This window comes from Lissotriton helveticus, chromosome 1_1 (assembly GCF_964261635.1).
Source record: "Lissotriton helveticus chromosome 1_1, aLisHel1.1, whole genome shotgun sequence".
NCBI lineage: Eukaryota > Metazoa > Chordata > Amphibia > Caudata > Salamandridae > Lissotriton > Lissotriton helveticus.
In genome coordinates, this window is record NC_136057.1 from 706,121,820 (window position 1) to 706,143,737 (window position 21,918).

The 21,918-nt window shown below is 43.2% G+C and overlaps 1 protein-coding gene across 1 annotated transcript in view; it reads right to left on the reverse strand.

The window, feature by feature from the left end:
• Positions 1–21,918, reverse strand: part of PTPRQ (protein tyrosine phosphatase receptor type Q) — a 1,500,794-nt gene that overhangs the window by 138,076 nt on the left and 1,340,800 nt on the right. Inside the window, exons 55-56 of the mRNA XM_078647981.1 lie at positions 19,237–19,318; positions 3,656–3,746 (exon numbers count right to left, since the gene is read on the reverse strand). Coding sequence (XP_078504107.1) covers positions 3,656–3,746; positions 19,237–19,318 — 173 coding nt within the window. The remainder of the gene's footprint in view (positions 1–3,655; positions 3,747–19,236; positions 19,319–21,918) is intronic.

Consider the following 21,918-nt stretch of genomic DNA (forward strand, 5'->3'; position numbering starts at 1 on the left):
AGTGGAGGAGCTTAGAGTGGAGTAAAGTGTCATAGAGTGGAATGGCATAGTGCACCTTGGACTCGAATAAAGTGTTGCAGAGTGGAATTAAAGTGTTGTAGAATGGAGTAACGTATCACAAAGTGGAGTAAGACAGAGTAGAGTGGCGTAGAGTGGAGTGGTGTAGAGTGGCATAGAATGTCATAGTGTGGAGTGTCATAGAGTGGAGTAGAGTATCATAGAGTGGAATGTCACTCAGTGGAATGGCGTAGAGTGGAATAGCGTCATAGAGTGGAAGGGCGTGGAGTGAAGTGGTGTAGAGTGGTGTAGAGTGGCTTAGAGTTAAGTGGCATAGAGTGGTGCGTATTGTCAAGGAGTGGAGTTACGTAGAGTGGAGTGGCATACAGTTGAGTGGCGTAGAGTAGGATAGTGTGGAGTAAAGTGTCATAGACTCTTGTAGAGTTGAGTGGTGTAAAGTGGAGTAAAGTAGTAGGAGTGTAGTAGTGTGGAGTGGCATAGAGTGGCATAGAGTGTTGTAGAGTGGAGTGTCATAGAGTGGTGGCATAGAGTAGCGTAGAGTGGAGTGACGTAGAGATAACTATCATATGGTGGCATAGAGTTTCATAGAGTGGAGTGGCATAGAGATGAGAGCCATATAGTGGCATAGGGTGTCATAGAGTAGGAGTATGATAGCGTGGAGTGGTGTAGAGTAAAGTGTCTTAGAGTGGAGTGTTGTTGAGTGGTGTAAAGTGGTGTGAAGTGCAGTAAAGTGGAATGGCATAGTGTCATAGAGTGTTATAGAATGTTAGAGACTGGAGTGGCATAGAGTGAAGTGGCTAAGGGTGACAGAGTGGACCGGAGTAGAGTGAAGTGTCATAGTGTGGAGTGTCATAGGGCTAGATGTACAACCATTTTTAGTGGTCGCAAACAGAAAATCAGTCCATTTGCGTCCACTAAAAAGGGATGTAGCATGTACAAACCCTATTTTTCGAGTTGGTAACCTATTACTGACTCGGACAATAGGTTTTGTGAGTCGCTATTAGGATGTGGCATGCCAAGGGAATCCCTTCCTAATAGCGAGTTGCACTGGTATGCATGATTGGTTTGTGACTGCAAATACAGTTGCAAAATAATCGCAGTTACCACCAACCTCAAGTAGAGGGTAAGCAGGTCGCAAACGGGAAGGGATCCCCAGGGGCCCCCTTCTACTTTGTAAATGTATATGAATATATTTTTTAAGAGCAGGCAGTAGTCCCTTGGACCATTGTCCCTTGGACCACTTCCTGCCCTTAAAAAAAGAAAACTTTTAATATTTTTCTTTTACGCACAACCTGTTTTCCTTTCAGGAAAATGGGTTGCAAGAAGTACCTTTATCTAAAAAGCAAGCACAGACTTGGTGGTATGTTTTCAACAGCAGGCCACCAACCCTGTGATTGCAGCCCAATCCAAATCGGTCACAAATTGCGACATGCCTCATGAATATTGATGAAGCAGGTCATTTGCAACCCCATTGGGAATCCCTAAATGTATCTGAGACAAATCAAATTAGTACATTCCGTTTTGTAAGTCGCAAATTACGAGTCACAAAAAATCTCAGTTCGTAAACCACAAAATGGAATGATCGAACATCTGCGTGTCACAGTAGAGTGGAATAGAATGGTTTAGAGTAAGTGTTGTAGTGTGTCATAGGGTGGATTGGTGTAGAGTGCTGTAGATAGAGTGGAGTATAGTGGCATGGAGTAGAGTGTGATCGAGTGGAGTGGCGTAGACTGGAGAAGAGTATCAAGGAGTGACACGGAGTAGAGTGGGGTAAAGTGGAGTGTTCATGAGTGGAGTGTCAGAGAGTGGAGTAGAGTAGCCTCCAGTGGTGTGGCTTAGAGTGGAGTAGAGTGGCTTAGAGTGGAGTAGAGTGGCACAGAGAAGAGTGGGGTATAGTGAAGTGGCATAGAGTGTTGCAGAGTGAAGTGGAGTAGAGTGTCATGGAGTGGAGTGGCGTAGAGTGGGATATGCATGGTACGGTAGTGCATTGCCGTTATAGACAACATATTTTCAATTGAAATGACCAATACATTTGCACAGACATACAGTTTTACTGTTAAAACTATACAGGGCACAAACAATAACATGTGAAAATGGCATAATCTAGTGTATTGATTTGTTTTTTTAAATTTTTATCATATTAAATCATTTGTTTCCAGCACCCTCCAGAAATACAAAAAAAGTTGCTTCATTTGTGCTTTTATAATTCGGATATATTTTGAAATATTTGCATAGTTCATTTACAGACATTCAAATTTGTGTGCTAGAGAAACGCCTTTCCTTTCACACCCCCAGATTTTCACATAAATCCTCTCACTTTGAAGTCAGAGAAAAACAAGTAAACACCAAGCTACCTTGAAAGACAGAGCATGACATTTGACCTCTATCTTTGAATGCACAGCAAATATCACAAGCTGGTGGTCGCTCTAACTGAAGGTTCGACCCTGCATGTCTCTAGGTTCAAAAGCGGCCTAACGGCCGTGGCAGACTGGATGACGTCTGATTATTTGCAATTAAATGCAAACAAAACGGAAGTTCTGCTAGTCTGCAAGAACATTAACTTATAGGGTGACCAATGGTCGCCTAATGCTTTGGGTAAGAAGAACTTGGGGGTGTGAATGGACTCCTCTCTTAGTTTCTGCTTCCACACTAAAAAAGTTGCTGCCACATTCTTTGACATTTTTACGAGGTCTTAAACCTATTTTGAAATTCTTCGACTCATCTACTCGACAGCTGATAGTCCAGTCTACTATTCTTTCTTGCTTGGACTATGCCAGCTCCCTGCTTCAGGAGGCCAACCAAGCTGAGATCACCCGGATGCAGTGTATCCAAAATGAGGCAGCCAGAGCCTTAGTTGGTCTTCCTCGGTTCTGTTCCACCGCCGACACCATCTGGAGGCTTCATTTGCTCCCTATGGCACAGCGGATTCAGTTTAAGACGTTATGTCTTTCTTTTAAAATTCTGAAATCTGCTACACCTAAATTGCTCTGTAACCTATTGACCCCGTATGTCCCTTCCCGTGCATTACGTTCTTTGGGACAGCACTTGGTTACGGTGCCTCGGGTGAAACGCTGTCGAGCGGGAGGTCGCTCCTTCCGCTACCTGGCAGCCAAACTGTGGAACTCGCTACCGGTCCACATACGAGAACTGGATTGCCTGCTGGATTTCAGGAAGGCAGTTAAAACTCACCTTTTTCCCCTAAAATAGTTCATATCGGCCTCTGTCATGCTGGGCTCCGCCTTTAGTATTTTGTTCTTTCAGCTGCTGTAAGCGCCGGGAAGCCCCTTTGCTGGGGCAGCTGAGCTCTATACAAGCTGTTATACCAGAACATAAGAACAATATTTAAAAGCCTATTTACAGAAAGTGAGCACTCTTGTATGAAAGGAGTAAACAGGCTACGCCCAGCAGGAGAGATAAAGCCATACTAGACAGTCAAAACCAAATAAAGTCAGCAAAGAGAAGGCAAACAAATATGAGTTACAAACCACAATAACAATGGTATCAAAGGGCAAAATGCATTCTTAGGCCAGCTTTCAGAATGTTCCCTAGTAGTCTTTTGCAACCAGACAACTGTGCTGTCTTGTAGGCTTCAACCTAAAAAAGAGTAGGAGTTTGAGAAACATTGGCAGATACGTACATGGCTTTATGTTCGTAAAGCGATTCTTCGACCTGTTCCAGGGCAGATCTGCGTCAGATGTGGCAAGATCATGAAGAAACTTTGGAAGCTCCTGTAAAAAGATGAGACATATACTGATTTGAACGTCATCCTGTTCGACATAATTCTTTGTCACTTCACTGTTAATATATGCAGTTGATTGTAGGCAATGAGCATCTGTACTCCATTGTATGGACTTGGGCTTGATTTTCTTCATGAGACTTTAAGCCAGAACAAGAAAGAAAAAGTCTAAAAATAGAGACAGGGTGGGGAAAAACTATGAAAAACTGAAAAAAACAGTGAAGAAAGACAACCTGCAAGTGTAAAATACAGAAATGGGAGGAGCACAGTGGTGTGAGAAAGAGACATGACGTGGAGTCAAAATTATTCAGCCTTGGTATTCAGCAACCTCAACAATTGGTATCATCCGCAGAAGCCTCCCCAGAAAATGTTTGTCGCCCTGCAATTTAAATGTTGGTCACTTTATTAGTTCTTCTTTTGGACAGCTATTGATTTTACACATTTTGCCATTTGGCCAGGATGACCTGCTTGGTGACCTCTGCTGCTTATCTGACCTCCGCACCATTGTGGGCAGCCTAAAATTGCGCTTATGTCCTGGCAAACTACAAACTGTTGTTTTTTATAAGTGCTTTACCTTTCCTTTGCGCTTTTTGACTTACATCTTGAAAAAAATCACATCTCTCGTTACTTTTAAACTGTATTAATAATCTTGGTGTCATTTTGTTCATTGTATTTTCATCTATTTTTCTAAATTAGTTTGGGAATCTTTTCTGTGTTGTGTTCTTTTTGGTATCGTTTGAATTATAAAGGCATCTCACTTGTGGAATAGCTACAGGGGTGAAGCAGATTTTCTCTCAGAACTGTGTATTGACATAACCAGAGAGAGTTTATAGAATTGATAGGTATACCCCACTGCCAATTTAATAAGTCAACTTCTGACAGTCCCCAGTGAGATAATTCTCATGAAATATTATTATAAATTGCACAACAAACCCAGGTTCAGCCTTCTTTAAATAGTCCCTCTAGCTGGCTTATTAGAAGTCCTTTACGTTGGTCATCAGTTGTATGGGTATGATAACCAGATCTTCCATAAATTAAAATACGGACCCGAGCAATGTCAAAAAGCAGATAAAGATTTGACAGACAGAGATCAGTGCATCGGGACCTGCATGAACATCTAGGAGGCCAAAATCCGAGCATATTCCCCTGGTAAATTTTGAGAGGTTTATCTTGCTGAATTTTACCTGAGGAAAATTGCAGTGGTGAGCTAGTAGCTAGAAATCCGATAATACTGATAAATGTTGTAACAGGTGTTACTGTAAATACTAGAATGTATCATGCTGTTTGTAATGAGGCCCTAAGCACCATATAGGCTTTAGCGGTGTTTGAACAATATATTGATTTAAAAATATCGAGAGACGGAAATATTGGAAATTAAATATTGTGACAAACAAATACCGTGATGAACAAATATCACTGACAAGAATATCTTTTTTGAGGTAAGTAATATTGTTGTAAATAATATCAATGTTGTTCACTAATATAGTGATAAAAATATATTTTATTAACTATTTTAATTTGTTTTAGTTGATATATTAAATGTATATGTTACAATTGTTTATATAAATGTTATTCATTGTATTAATTGTTTTTAAGATATAGCTAGTAATGTTAAGTGATTTAACTCTTTCCGTGCGTGCATCGGCCAACGGCTGTCGCAAGCACTACCTGGCTAGTGCTGCGCTCGTCCGTTGGCTGACGCAGCCCCGCCCACTCATTAAAACTCCTGCACCTCGGCAGAATTCGTGCTGCGGTTAAGAAGTTTTAAAAAAATCGTCATTTTTAATAGTAACTTATAGTGTTGTAGAGGATTGTTGGGGTTGTAGAGGGATGGGGAAAGTTAATTAGGTAATAACTAATTAAGAATTATTTAATAGATTAGATTTAAATTTATTATGGATAGTTATTATGAAACTTATGTAACACCGAGTTATTTTTGTTATATGTTATTTGCAAGATGTTGGGTTTATAGGGGTGGAGGGTGGGGAACTAACTAAGTCATAATTAACAATTAATTATTATTTGTTAATTAACTATTTAATTGATTGTTATTTATGTAATTTATGGAATATTTATAACTTGTACTTATATTTTAGTTGTGGGATGCTGGGTTTGTAGGGGTGTAGCATGGGAAGGTAATTAAGTAATAATTATTTTGAAATTGGGATTCATTTTAAATTATTTAATTGACTTTTTATTCTGCAAAATATGAAATACTGATTTATTTTACTTATATTTTAGTTGTGTGATGCTGGGTTTGTAGGGATATAGGGCAGGGAATTCATTAATTAATAATGAATTAACTAAGATTTATTATTTGCAAAATAATTATTCAATTGAATATTAAATATGGAAATTGTGGAAAACGTTTTATTGTATTTTAGTTGTGGGGTGCTAGGTTTGTAAGGGCCTAGGATGGGAGGTTACTTAAGTAATAATTATTTCATAATTAATTATTAATTGTTAATCAACTATTTAATTTATTTTATATATGTAAGTTATAGAACAGTTATTTGTTTCGTTATTATTTAGGTTCGGGCTGATATGTTTATAGGGGTACTGTGTGGGATGTTAATAATTAATAATTGAATACCAATTATTTATTAATTGATCTTTTTTTATTGAATAGTAACTATGTAAATTGCTTCATTGGTTTTAGTTTTTTAATGCTTATATTTATACTTTTTCATTCATTTTTTTGTAATAAGATTTTAATATTTTATCTTTATTTATGGGGTTACTGATATATGTAATGTGTTGAAGTGAAGTATTTTCCCTACTCTTGTTCACACTGCAGTAGGAAGAGTAAAATAAACCTCTTCACAGTCCACACTTTCCCTTCTGTTGCGCTGTTTGGAGTGGTAATTGTAAATTTTACCTCTCCAAAGTCCAACATTTTCCCTCCATTTGCGCTTTTGGAGTTGGAATAGTAAATGTAATCTTCCTGAATTCAATCACTTTCTCGACTGTTGGACAAATTGGAGTACAAACAGTACATTTCACCCCTATGAAGTCCAACACTTTACCTACCGTTGAGTTAAGTGGAGTTCGAATAGTAACTTCCATCCCCTCAGAAATCCAACGTTTTCCCAACTCTTACGATGTTTGCAGTAGGAATAGTAAATGTAACCCCTCCAAAGTCAAACACTTTCCCTACATTTGTTTAGACTGGAGCATGAATGAACAAGTTGCTTACCTTCGGTAACATTGTATCTGGTAAAGATACAGTCTAGCTGCAGATTTCTTAACTTAGAATATTCCCAAAACGTCAGACTGGATCCGGAAAAAACATTTTCCACAGCAGTACCTCTGCAAGCCGGGGGCGGCACCGTCCGGCTACGTCCTGACGTCCTCCACAGAAGTGACGTCAATGGAGCCATATAGCCCCCCCCCACCCCGGCGTGCTGACATCAGTTTTCTTGTAGGAAACTTTTCCGTGCCACAACACAGAGCTACTACAAAAACATTGACAGTATAGGAACAGTGTGCGAAAAAGAGAACAAAAGTCTGTAAAACTAGAAGAACAAGAGACCATAAAATGGTGAGAACCCGCACTACATGAAAAGGGTACTCCACACTTGAAGGAACCATGTGAAAAGAGCACTCAAGACCTGAAGGAAGGAAAGGGGACGAAGCAGCCCCCCCTTACCAGAAACAGCCCTGCTCAGATAAAGAGCCATGCCCCTCCAAAGAGGCAATGTCATCAGAAATGAAGGGCATGACAAATGAAGAACTGTGCGCAACCACAGAAGGGCTGCGCATGAAAGACAGCCAGTAACCACATTGCAGAACTGCAAAGTATAAAAAGTGCTGAACAACATGTGTCATGGCAAGAGTACCAAAAGTGAGTAACAACAGAGCACGTGCACCACGCTCCCCACTATGAAGAGGATCGTAGACAAATAAACCCTCAACCCAAGTTTATGAGAATAAACAAAAGGGGCCCCAAGGCAATTGAGGGGACACAAAAGGCAGGGGAAGGATGGAAGGAACGTGGGATCTCCACGCCAGAAACCCCATGGCGGTCGATCAGTGAAAGCATGTAACCTATCCACCCGAATAGAAAAAGGGGTGGAGAGCCAATTCGCTAGAACAGAGTGACACACCCTGTCCCAGAGGCAGGGGAGCCAGAGCATCCCTCAAGAAGGCCACCTGTGAGGAGGCCATTGGGCAGAACCCCACCTGAAAGGAAATCGCAGAACAGGGAGGATGGGTGGGCGTTAAGGAATCTGTGGCTAGACTGTGTCTCTACCAGATACATCGCTACCGAAGGTAAGTAGCTCGTTCATCTGATAGAGACATCTAGCCGCAGATTACTTAACATAGAATAGATAACAAAGCCATACCGCCAAGTTCCAAGAGAAGGAATCTGTCAATAACATTGAACAGAACACGGTGAGGACAGCAAATGCCGGCACGGCCGACACCAGACTCATGAAGCTCTGCAGGGAAGCTATGAGAAGGGAGGCAAAGGCACCACAATCCTGCAGAGGACAGACGAGAAGACAGTCGTCCAGGCAGAATAAAAGAAGGAAAAACACGGAACCAATAAGGCCAGTGTATGATGGAAGAAAGTGTAGATACTTCTGGAAAAGAAGTGCAAGGTAACAGCAGGTCCCAAGGATTTGCAATAAACACCATTCCAAGGAGGGACAAGACAGTAGGTCAGCTTCGGAGCAGACAAACGAAGCACACATGACAGAGGATGCCAAGAAAGGAAGGTGAGGGAACAAAATCACCATGCCTAGATATATGCGTGTGGATGACATGATACACACAAGGAGACAGTGGGCACCCTGAACCCTACACCACGCCTTTGTAAAACCCCAGGACTGAGGTATCAGGAAGTCAAGCCGTCCACCGTACCCAAAGGCGCCAACACCGAAGGAGAACCGGGAGAAAAAACCCAATGAGTGACTCTGAGGACTCATGCTCACAAGAGAGAGAGAAAGAAAAAGAGAGAGTGGGGTAAGGACCCCCAACACCAGATGTGTGAAGCTTAGTAAACGTGCATGCAGTAAGCGTGCACCAGGGAAAGAGACTCCACAGCAGGTGCCAACAGCACCAGTGCGGAGTGGGTCACAGCAATGGCAAGATATCCAAAAGCGACTGCATCATGTTGATGAGGAAGGAATCCTGGCCTCCCCTGAGACAAACGGGGATACCAACCACACACTTCACGAGGAAGAATGAAAAATACACAGACAGAAGGTCGACAGAAAAGAAGCCATAACACGGGCAGTGTCGACAGAAAACCACAACCAGCGAAAGATCTGGAGTGGAATATAGACCACTAGACCACAGCGAGTCATAAACAGCAGCAGCAGCCCAGCGGCTGAAGCTGCTAACCCTCAGTGGGGCAAGCGACAAAGGGACCGGAGTCCCTGCCAGGGGAGAGCAGATGGAAAGGGAAAACTAGGCAACGCATAACAGTGACGTAACTAGTGGATAGTCCAATGCCTATAGACAAAAGACTCCACTGGGCTCGAGCCATGAGAGAAGGCACAAACACATCCACACACCAGGGATGGACCCGAACAGAACGTAGCCAAGACAGAGGTGCAAGGAACACCGTGGACACCCTGTGACAGCGAACACATCGGGCGTGTATACAGAACACAAAGAAACTGTTCCAGAACAAAACAGAATGACACACCCCCGAGGGGCACGGGCAGACAGGCAGAAAGAGCACAGCAAAGCCGGAAGAAACACACCATGGAGAGCTAGTCATAGCAAAAGGCAGAAGAGGGCTACGGTCCAACCCGTAGAGGACAACATCAAACCTGTGAGGCTTAGCAGCGGGGGCGTACCACCAGTCGAAAGACATAGGCGAGCCGAGAAACCCACAGCAGAGGCAGAAAAGAAGCAGGCTGCAGAAGACTCCACGAAGGCCTTCGAAACTTTCTGTGGCAGTAACTATACAATAGCCAACAAGTACCCCACATAGGGTAGGCACATCCCTACAAGCAAGGGACACCTCTTAAGACAAGCTCCTAGGCAGAGGACTCAAAAAGTAAATACAAAAACAGCCAGCCAGCTGTAGGAAAAGAAAGTTATGACGGTGAACTGCCGCACAGTCTGGGTAATGACGACTTGAACCCAAAGAACGGCACTTACCAAACAAAGCAGTGACAAGACTGCAACCTAATAGAAGTCCACACAAGGACTAGAAAACCTAGAACTCATGGAGACTCAGACATGAGACGTTGAGCCGCCAAATGTGCATGTCCGTCGAACAAGGAGGCCCCATCAAAGGGCAAATCCCTAAGAATCACCTGGACATTGGCAGAGAAAAACATCCATTGGGAAGCCAGGCAACGCGACGCAGAGCAACGGACCAGGCCAGAGCGCAACCCACTGAATCAGTGATGTCAATGGTCCATTGGATGGAAAAATGCACCATTTCCCGGCAGTGAATAATCAACCAATCCAGGTCAGACAGAGGACCATACGGAAGAGAGGAGAGGAGGCGCTCGACAAAGTCCCAAAGAGCAACAGTGGCCTGTGCAAACATGCAAGACCTGTTCAGGGATCAAAGGCCTGCTCTGGTGGAAGCAAATACATGGCGGCCACATGACTCCAAATAGCGAGACTCCCAAGTGGGAGGGAATAACGGAGGAGGGGCAGAAGGCAACAAGTCTGAAGTTGCCTGAAGCACCAGCCCCTGAGACCTAGGATGGAGGGACAAACAGACAGGATCATCTGGAGCTAAGCAATGTCGATGTGCAATGGCACGATCTACTGGGTACCCAGAAGAGGGCCTTGCCCACGCCCCCAGAAGAGTGTTGTACAATGACTCACTAAAAGGCAACAAGGGCTCTATGTCCAGGAGGAGGAACTCCAGCAAGGGATCAGAGGGCTAAGAGACAGAGGGGGGGGGGTGCAGTTATAACATGTTTGTGGCCCTGCGAACCGCCCTCGCAAACTCCACACTAGCCACCGTGGCCATTCGAGGTGGTGACAACAGGTCATCAACACATGAAGCTAATCCTGCCACCAAAACACGGTGGCTGTACACCCCTAGGGCATCCAAGGCCCTGCCAGTACGGGGGCCTGGTCTGGGGGACAGTGAAACAATCCATGGGGTGGCGAACCCACAGAAGCCTCCTCAGTATCAATCTCCCCACAGTCCACCAACCGAGGAACGGTCGGGGAGGGCACCGGCATCGAACGGCGGTGATACGGCGTCAGCTCGACATTGGGAACCCCCAAAGAAGCCTTGTCCATCCAGCGGGGGACCGGCATCAACACGACCACCGGCATCGAACAGCGTTGAGATGGCGTCAACTCTACATCGAGAACCCCCGAAGGAGCCTCGTATGCCCAGCACTGGACCAGGGTCAACACGACCTCCACCGAGGTGGAAACCTGCGGTGAGGAATGGAGATGGCTGAGGGGTGAGAGCTGCGCTGCAGCCACAACCAGCGTCGATGCAGGGAGCCGCACAGCGCTATGCGAAGACTACCTGGAAGGCTTGGACGTGCAAGGAGGAAGCTCCGACAACCCAGCAACTCCGAAATCGGAGCTGGAGTGCTCGATGGGCGCCGAAGGCGAACCCGCCGGCAAAGCCCCGATCTGAGCCCAACCCCCTCTATGGGGCCCAAAGGCATGCCAGGGAGAGGGGGTGACCCAAAGATGGATAGCAAGGCCCGAGAATAGGCCTTAATCTGAGTACAGGTCGCCCCAGCGCCAGGAAACGGCGATCAGGTGGGGGTCGACTCCTCAGAATCCATGTCCGGTAGAGACTGGGAACCACACGGGAGGTCGGTGGCCTCTGCAACTTCTTTTTCTTATGCTTACTTGCAGCAGGAGAACGATGTCTGTGGGAACGACTCTGCGTTCTGTCCTGAAACGAGAAGGAGACCGACGCCGGGGGATCCGAACGGGACATCCAGGTGGTCAGGAACTTCATGCGTCGTTCCCGCAAGGACTTCGGCTCCTCTGAGTCGTGGTGCTCGCCCAAGCACCACATACAGATCGCATGTGGATCCATCGCCGACATCTGCCGTGAACAGGAGTCAAACGTTTTGAAGCCCAAAGGCATCACACACAGTTCCCAGACGCCAAAAGGCATCGAGAAGGCCTGAAAATCAAAAACAGGACAGAGGTAACCCCTTCTCTGGATCCGCATTGGGACACGGAAAAGAAGATAACTGACATCAGCAAGCCGGGGGGCCTATATGGCTCCATTGACATCACTTCCGTGGACGACGTCAGGCCAGAACCGGACGGTGCCACCCCCAGCGTGCAGTGGTACTGCTGGGGAAAAAGTTCTTTACGGATCCAGTTTGATGCCTGGGGAATATTCTAAGTTAAGGAATCCGCGGCTACATGTCTCTATCAGATAGTAAATTTCACCCCTTTGAAGTCTAATCCTTTCCCTACTGTTGCTTAGTCTGGAGTGGGAAAAGTAAATGTCACTCCTCCGAAGTCCAATTCTTTCCCTACTGTTTGCACTGATTGGAGTAAGAATAGTATGCTATCAAATAAACTAGAGTGGAAATAGTATATTTAATATTCTTAGACTCCAATTGTTTTTATAACATTAGTTAGACACATTTTAAAGCATTACATTTTAAAAACTATTTTATAATTTTTGTTTAAAAAAAAAATATTTTAATGTTTATACTATTGTTTGTAAATGTATTTTGGGGAATTTTCTATTTTTAATACTGCATTTATTGTCCACATTAATTAATATATTGTTTCTTATGTAATTGTTTACATTTGTATGGTTTTATTTCTTATGAATGTAAGAATTAATGTACTTATATAGCACAGAGTTACTCAATGAGTGCCGGCGCTGCAGCCAAAAAAGCAGACAGAGTGCCAAACTTATAGCTTAAACCAGTGGGTTTTCAAGGCAATCCAAAAGCTTGCTTCATGCGTGAAGGCTCTTATTTGTAGCGGTAGCTGGTTCCACATTTTGGCAACCAGACCCACACCTTGAGGCACCCCCTCATTGCTTTCTTCTAAAACGAGGTTCAATAATCCTCTAGGTATTCTTAGAGTGCAAGGCCCGGGTCGGGTAGTATTTAATGATCCTCTCATTAAGATATTTGGGGCCTGTAGTGTAGAAAGCACGATGGGCAATCATAAAAGCCTTGAATGTCACTCTCACCCAGACTGGCATCCAGTGCAGGTGCTCCAGAAAGTGAAACACGGAACAACGTTTAGACAGTTTGAACAACAGGCAGATTGCTGTGTTCTGCGCAATCTGTAGACTGAGAGATAGATAGATGGGGATACCCAGGTAGAGTACTTTGACATAGTCAAATCTGAACAAAATCAGCGCTCTCGCTATCTGTCTTTCCATGGCAGAAAGTTCAGGAATTTTTCAGCATTCTTAAGATCGAAAGACAGGATTTCACCACTGCTGCTATCTATTTTTTAAAAGAGAGCTGAGTATCAAACACTACACCCAGGTTCCTAGCTACGTATGTATTTTTTTAACGTAAAGTAATATATGATGACCATATGTTAATTTAACCACTGCCACACATGACCAAAGTGGTTTGGTGTGTGAGTGGGTATATTTTTTTCCCCATGGGTGTTATCCACAGATCTATTGCGGATTTCCACTGAGGGGCATGCTGAGTGCCACGATGGATCAGCGCCTCTGCAGTTCGGTCCCAAAATAAAATGGCCAATTTTTTTTGCATGAGGGGTTCTTCAGAGACCCCTTTATTTGTCCTATGGGGTCAGGATACCTCTATTCTGACCCCTTATGTTGATTTTCACTTTTCTCCCCCCCCCCGCCTGAATGAGAAACAAAATGGTGGCCGCAAATGTCCTTTCAGGTTGCGCCTAGCCAATCAGGGCCGTTTAACCCCAGATCCGCGGATCCCTGCTGGTCTATCTGAGAAGCATCCACGTCCCTAGATATACAAATATTTGTTTCTTTAATAACTCCCGAACTACTGAACAGATTTACATAAAAGGGCTCTTTCTAGACCAAGATCTACTTTTCTGCAAAATTTGGTACAATTCCATTGAGCAGTTCTGGCTGTGGTCCTGTTCAAAAAGTGAAAAAACCCCTATAGACATTGCATGGAAAAAAAGCATTTTGGGGTCCCCTTTTACTGGATGGATCACCCCGATACTTTACAGACATCAGCTGAACTAACTGATACACTAGTTTTAAAATTTTTGTGACGATTCGTCAAACGGCGCCAAAGTATTTTGTTGCGCGCGCTGCATTGCAAAATGCGATGCAGAGCGCGCAACAAAATTCGTATTATTCATTTAAATATTTACTTACCTCCGTTCATCCATATTCCGGTGTTTATTACTCCCACTCCGCCCCTCCCCCGCCCCGCCTCACCGCCCCACGGAACTCCCTCCACGGGCTGCTACTGCATATAGATATATGTATATCTTTTGGCACATAATGCAGACAACAGTTAACTAATTGTTTATATCAATAGGAGTCATGCTAGTGTAGTTGGGAAAGTCTCCTTAGAAGAGGAGGAGGCAGATTGTGACTAGGAGCAACTGAGTCGAAGCTGTTTCTGAACACTGGTATCTGGGCTTACTAATTGATAATAAATAAAGCTGGGCTCCATTGTTTGAGGTGAGATAGCAAATAAGGAGAAAATAACTGTACGCCTGCTGAACAAGGTATATGGTGTTAACATCACATCACTCTTCACATATGTGGATCCTGAGTAGTTATCAAACTGCAAGGCAAATATAGACGACAGAAGATCTATTTTGGAAGAAAGACGTTGTTCAGTTGGAAGTTAGGGTGAGTTAGAATGGCTATGGCAGTGAAAGTAGTCATGAGTAATAACACATTATTTAGGCTAACTGTACTAATAAGCACACATTCAAACATGTATTACTACATTGCAAACGTCAATGTTGGGTATGTTACCACAATTCAACAAAACTGAGATGAGAAAAAGACTATTTAACTGCCATATGCATTGCATGTAACAATTACTTCACAGAAGGATCCTACTCTCCTAATAGTCAGATGTGCATAGTTTGCTGCTTCCTACCATTGTTGAGGGAGCATAGGGGCAAGCTTCCCCTGCCACTCAAACATTAAACTGCGAAAGTGTTAATGTTCGAAGGGCAAGGGGAAACCAACCGTTGGTCCTGTTAAAAATGTTATCATGCGTAACCGTACCATGGATTTGCCTATGTGATTCTAGAACCCCAAAGTTGACGTTAAAAATAAGTATGAAGAAAAGAAAACAGAGCATGTATAATCAAAGATTTCAGAATGCTATATATTAATGAATGTTATATTGTTCGAGTGGCAAGGGGAAATTCTACCTCTCGGCCGCATTACACCTTTTAAAGTGATGAACCAATATTGGGGTTCACCAAGTAATAGTAGAATCCCAATATATGATATCATTCACTCAGATTATAAGGGATTTCTATTTTGCCTTGCCTCTACATCAGCATGCCTTGAAAAAGTGGCCTTTTGCTGCTAAACATAGGTGGCTGTATAACACATTTTACGTTATAGAGCACAGAAAGATGCGTTGTTGTTTGTATATGTCAAATATTATGTAAGGGAATACATTTAATGTTTGATGAAACTTATGGACAATGTAATATTACTTAAACACTTATTTTGGTGTCACCAGTAATACTGTTAGGAGAGATAGATAGCCACATATCTAGATAGAGAGCTAGATGGATGGATATGTGCTATACCTGACATTTTGCTTGCCCTCTTGGGAAAGCAGTACATGATAAAAGAAAAGAAGGGGTTATTGCTCTGGATGTCAGTGAATCTTTTTGTCAAATGTGCCATGAATTCTAAATAAAGAAATGTATATAGTACAGGTGTTTTTCTGGCTTAATAGTGTTAAAGGAGACAGTTGAATCTTGAAGATCGAAGGCTCTTTGGCCTCTAAAAAACAACCATACAATGTGTCTTGCCTCAATGCCCCAATATGACAGCTACTAGAGCACAATAACTGAAACCTCTATTAAATAAATGAAGTCTACTGCAATAACCATAACAATGGTTTAAATGAAATGATAATCCGACAAGTATTCATTGGATGCAAACCTATAATTACTTTTCAAAATAGCTGCCAAGATTGTATAAGCCTAAGCATATGCAATGGTTTTAATGGGGTTTAAATCAGTGATCGTTGTTTAGTTGTGATAATTATAATACATTTAATGTAAGTGTTTTGTTCTGTTTTTACATTTACGTTAAATATGTTCTAAATGCAGATGTAAAAAGCAGTCAGAACAAAAAATAAATAAACATGCTTGAGAAGTCAGCCTTCCAGGCCAGGAATAGGGATTCTTTCCACAGGAGATCCTGACACCATTTGGCATCTATATTTAACGCCAACAGAGAAAAAACAGATGTAATCTGAACACGTCCCTATCACACCATGTTAATAGCAGTAGAACGTGGAAAACAGTGGGTAGAAAGGGAAGTCGTCGCAGCTACATAATGTGATGTGTCTTAAAGTAAAATAAAGAATGCATTCACGCGCATGCCTTCTGGAGCAAAACATTAATTGCCAGAACCTCCTGTAATATTCTGTGTACAGAAATAAAGACTGATTGCTATTTGCTATGTGAAGACCAATGGCTGTAAATCTTATAACTGTAACTGAATGGGTGTGAGGTTTTTATTACGATGTGGAACAAGTGTTTGCAAATGGAATCAGTGCCACTCCAGGCAGACAGAGCTAGCTCCGAAAAACACTATTTTTCGGCTCCGAGGTAGGGTCACCGGGCAGCTGCCAGGGAGGGCGCCATGATGTTGCAGCCGAGCACACTTCACGTCACTGGGAGAGGCATGGCCAGCAACTGCTGGACGTGCCATTCGTCTTGTCAGAGCGGGTGTGCACTTCCCACTGGGAGGTGAACATTATTACCTGCTGGTCTGGCAAGCAATGGCTGGAGTCGGTACCTTCGTGCAGGCCCGGCCAGTGGAAGGGGCATGATAAATCTGAAAATTCACAATAAAGTAACCAGAGACTGACAAATCGGAATTCCATAAAATGAACCGTGCTCTGACCCGCACTGATACCCAGGAACAACAGAACGGCAGACAGTCGAAACGGATTTGATAGCCATAAAAAGTAGACACTTAGAAAAACAGTCTACCTTTTTTTCTGGAGGATTTACGTTGTTATGAAAGTTTACAGTTTCCATAAGACAAACAGCTAGGTAATTCCAAGGCTGTATGTGTGCACAGTAGTGTTTAATTTAAAGTTGAGGATCCACAGGCCAGACTTTCTTGACGTTCTTATATTGTGATATTCATGGGGCTGAAGTGTGATCTATAGGTCATCTGTAGAGCATCATGGGAAATGTATTTTAATTGCTCCACAGAAGTAATGATTGAAGTGGTCCCTTGATTGTGAAAACATTGCCAATGAGGTGTTGGGTATACCATGAAATGTTATACCTTTCAAGGACATGCCACTGCCCTGAATGGATCTGGTGCACTAAGGGGTCTTATACCTTTCAAGGACATGTGCCACTGCCCTGAATGGATCTTGTTTACCATGGGATCTTACACCTTTCAAGGACACGTGCCACTGCCCTGAATGGATCTTGTATACCATGAGATCTTACACCTTTCAAGGACATGTGCCACTGCCCTGAATGGATTTTGTATACTATGAGATCTTACACCTTTCAAGGACATGTGCCACTGCCCTGAATGGATTTTGTATACCATGAGATCTTACACCTTTCAAGGACATGTGCCACTGCCCTGAATGGATTTTGTATACCATGAGATCTTACACCTTTCAAGGACATGTGCCACTGCCCTGAATGGATTTTGTATACCATGAGATCTTACACCTTTCAAGGACATGTGCCACTGCCCTGAATGTATCTTGTGACGGACAGTATGAGTTACTGTGTGGGCCCATAGTATCCTGAACACTTTGCCAAATGAGTCAAATGGATCCATTCTACACACCCATACTACACTATACTCAAGTATGGGCCTATCGAATAATGTATTAAAAAAGGAGAAGTTCAAACAGTGTTGCAATTTCAGAAACAACATCCAATCAGAGCCTAGAATCTTTTTTTTTTTTTACATTTTATGAATTCTTCTAGAAACTGACCAGCGTTTGCTTCATATTTGGGTCTGACAATTCAGGTGCGCATCCTATGGCTTTTTAAAAGCTAGACTATCACAAACTATAGTAAGACTAATGAAACACGAATGGGACAAGTGCTCTGCCGCTTACGTGCCTATGTGGTAACATAATCGAAGAAGCAAAAGAGCATTTAAAGTGGACTTGGCATGTCTAAGAGCATTTATCCCCATTCATTTCCATTCAGGTGAAACTGACTCATTATATTCCATCCCGATAACTGTACGTGCTGGTTTGCGTGCTCTCTTTAACAATAGGTTGTGCCCGGCGCTCTATGTTTCACTGGTGAGTATTTTTTCTGGAACTTTGTAGGAAGGAGTATTTATTTGCGCATGGCTGTTGCTTAGGACATTTTTTGATGTATTTTCTTTTTTTATTTCTGAGGTAACTAAATTGCAGCTGTTTCAACTGGTGCGCCGTGTTTACCTTCTGCACTCTCTTCATCAAATGCACTAACACTACAAGGGGTGCATTTTTCTTTCTGCACCAGGTACCCCTAACGTGGGCACTCAGTGGTGAGAAATAAAGCCATGTACTCCACAGGTAAGCTGGGCTTCAATTATTAGGAACAAATATGCATTTTTGTTTTTTACTGTACTTTCTCCATGTTTTTAAAATACTTCACTTCTTCCTACATACACCCTTTAAAAATGCACTGCTTAGTACATTACCTCACGTTTTCTACAACTTACTATAGTAGGTGTAGAGGAAGTTAATCTATATTTCACACCACATAAGAAGAGATACATTTGCCGAGCCTCCTTTACATAGACCTAGTAACCTGAGTTAGGAAATAAAATTACCTATGTAAATGCATTTTTTTGAAATTTCAAAGGACTCTTTACTTCATAAGAAGTAAATTTTGCTAGTAACTTCTGTTTTGGCCTTAAAGGTGTATACTTTGCACGTGTGGGAGCTGTAACTAAGAGGTTGTTTATTATGCTTGCCAATCGTATACATTTTATCGAAACAGGAAAGATTGAAGCACGTATCAGCCTTCCCGGAATTTAAATCTGTGAAATGCAAGTGTGCTATAGATGGCTGGAGCATGTGTTGAACCTACCTAGCTATCCGGCTTAGTATGACGTGTCGCAATCTGCTGGTTTTAATGAGTGGTGTGTCCTCTTAAAACAATGCTGGCGGTGCAGGGAAGGGGCAAGGGGGTCGGCTTTTTCTGACACCTGAGGTGTATAACTCTAGGTTGGGGTGTGAATTGCACTGTCCAAATCCGTATAACGTTTCTGTCCAAACAACCAACATGGTAATTGGGTATTGATGATCAAGGCCGACCTCGGCTGCTTAAAATGGACATGAAATCTGACCCATGAAACGACTGGCGGTCTCACAATGTTGTGACAACTGCTTGCAACATACCGAAAATTCTTCCTGAAACTTTAGGTTGTTGTTTGCGCAGAGCTCCTCCACGTGTTGCAGAAAGGCTTTTTTGGAGATCGGCCTGGAAGGAGAGATAAAAATAATCATGGAATGAGATCTCTTTTGCTCTTGAATCTTGTTGTTTCACTGTTTGCAAGGCCCAACACAGGGTGGCACATCCTAGCGCGGGCCGGGATTCATGGCAGGGCCCTATGGAGCACGAACAGATGTAGCTTACAGTATATGACGAAAGCACATAGGGTAGAGGGTGGGTTAAAACCAGACCAGATAGAAAAGAAACACTGAAAAGGGAAAGGTGGCGAGGGACTTCAATTCAGCTACTCACCTCAATGCAAAGCACAAAGTAGACGTGGGGGCATAATATACATAGTGCTCTGGAGCGCAACAGGCATTTCCACCCGTCTTTTGTGCACCCCAGGCACTACCGTATTACAGGAGGGGCCGCAGATGCTTTTGCGATCCCATGTGTAATGCATGTTGAGCTGGTCTTACATGTGTGCTGGTGCGATCCCAATGGAGCATTGCTTCATTGTCCTAGGCCATGGCCCCATGCAAAAGATGGAATCCTTTGCCTTTGCACCTGCTCCATATTACAGATAAAGGTGCAGAAGCAGAGACTGTCAGGAGGCCCTCTGACTGTGCGCAACATAGAGGTGGTGCACAGTTAGTGGGCCTCCCAAAGGTGCCTCTTAGGGGGAGGGTCACTGAGGTCCAAGTGACCCCCAGGCATCCCGCTGCAAGTCGGTTCAGTGACCCACTGCACCAACCAGCTGAGGGGTCACGATCCCCCTTGAAAGGAAGGCTGGATGGCCATCTCCTTTAAAGGAGGACCAGCAGCTTGAAACAGCTGGTCCGCCTTTCACAAATGCACAGTTCCTGCACAGGCCCATGTCCACACCTGCACCAGGAAGAGAACATTTCCTGTCATTCACATCACTATACTAGTCAGAGCATGGTGCATGCACTCGTGGGTGTGCTTCTGTGCAGAGTGGGACAATGGACAGTATTTGCAGTGTGGCTCCTGGTCCACAGGCACATGTAACTGTTTCCTACAGGTCTTACTCTGGGAAATGTATGTTGAGCACCTGTGCAGTCAGGCACAGATCAAGCTGGGCTGTTACTAAGTCTGCCCCAGCAGAGGCCTGTGGATGGGAAAGGCTGGCAGAGCTGTTATAGAGTCAGTGACAGCTCAGGCAGACGTGCAACTCCATCATAGCCTTGCTTGGGACAGATATTCAAGTTAGAAAAGATGGTGGAGAGTCGGTCACAGATCATGCAGCCTTGACTTGCACCAACTTTGTTAGTCGGGCCCACCCACTTTTCATGCCTGTCCTGGGGAACCTCAGGTAGAATCCAGAGCCCCACGCTCAGAGCAGCAGGTTCTTTGCCAGAGAGTTCTGAGCCATGTGTTTTCTTATCATTCATCAATACAGATCATTAGTGGATGCCAGCTAAATGCGTCTGCACAACCGTGAAATCAGGCTAAAGTGTTAGCAAGCGCCTCATGTTTCTAAACTTCAGATGAATTCCTAGGAAGAAATGAGTCCCGTGGCCCTCTTTGACTACACCCAACATTGGCATAAAGCAATCTGTCTACTACGCAGAATATATGGACTGTTCCTTATGAGAAAACAATGCAGCAAATAGACAAAAACGACCTTCTGTAATTAAATGTACAAACACCCGAGGAAGAAGCTGGTACTGAAAGGACACATGTACACATTCCACATTCCCTGGTGGAAATTTCACTAGACCATTTACAAAAGACTTTTAACTAGATACCACTACAGTGTATGGATTTTTGTATACATTGGATCACTTATATTTAATGGAGAACACTAACGAAATTTCACTGTTAACAATATCAAAGACGAACACAGAAAGAACCATTAGACACCAATGTCCAATTAGAAGATGTGGCCCAATTGAACTGGAATTTTCCACCCCAACAATACAACTATATTCAGTTTAAACCATTTGTAAATTGTCACCCAGGATTTTTCACCAGGGTTTTTAAACTATATGAATAGTTTAAACAGGAAGACGTTTGACAAAAATTAAAGTAAGACAAAACCAAGACGGATTTGAACAGTTTTTTAACCTATCAATGGTTTAATTAGAAAGGAATTTGACAAATAAAAAAAAGTGGCCAAGATAGGAACGACATTAGACAAAAATTAGCCATTGCTATCATAGGGGGCTGCAGTGCTGCATGTGGATGCATAAATTATACAAAATATTCGTTTTAGAACATTTCCCAGTGTGTTTTTTCAAGATTTATGATTTCAAGGCAATGTTTTTATTTCAACAAATGGCATATTCTGGAATTAATCCTGTTTTCTAGAGAACATCATAACTTTATCTCTCACGAAACATTTTCCGCTCTTGCAGCGGTTTAGAGCATATTACAGAAAATGGTGGTGACCTCATTGAATAATTACACAGTTTTTAACCCCGGGAGTTTAAATATCCCCGTATTGCTTCCCAAGCTAAAACACAGACATGCAAGCTTCACCCCAGAGAGACAGAAAGCATTTCTCCAGTTACCATGCAATTAGTCATGCTTTTATGATTTATTCCCAAGTTGGGGGCTTGCTCTAATAAACACACGGAAAGGACCCACAAAGCTAGCTATATTACTACAGTCGTACACAGTTAGAA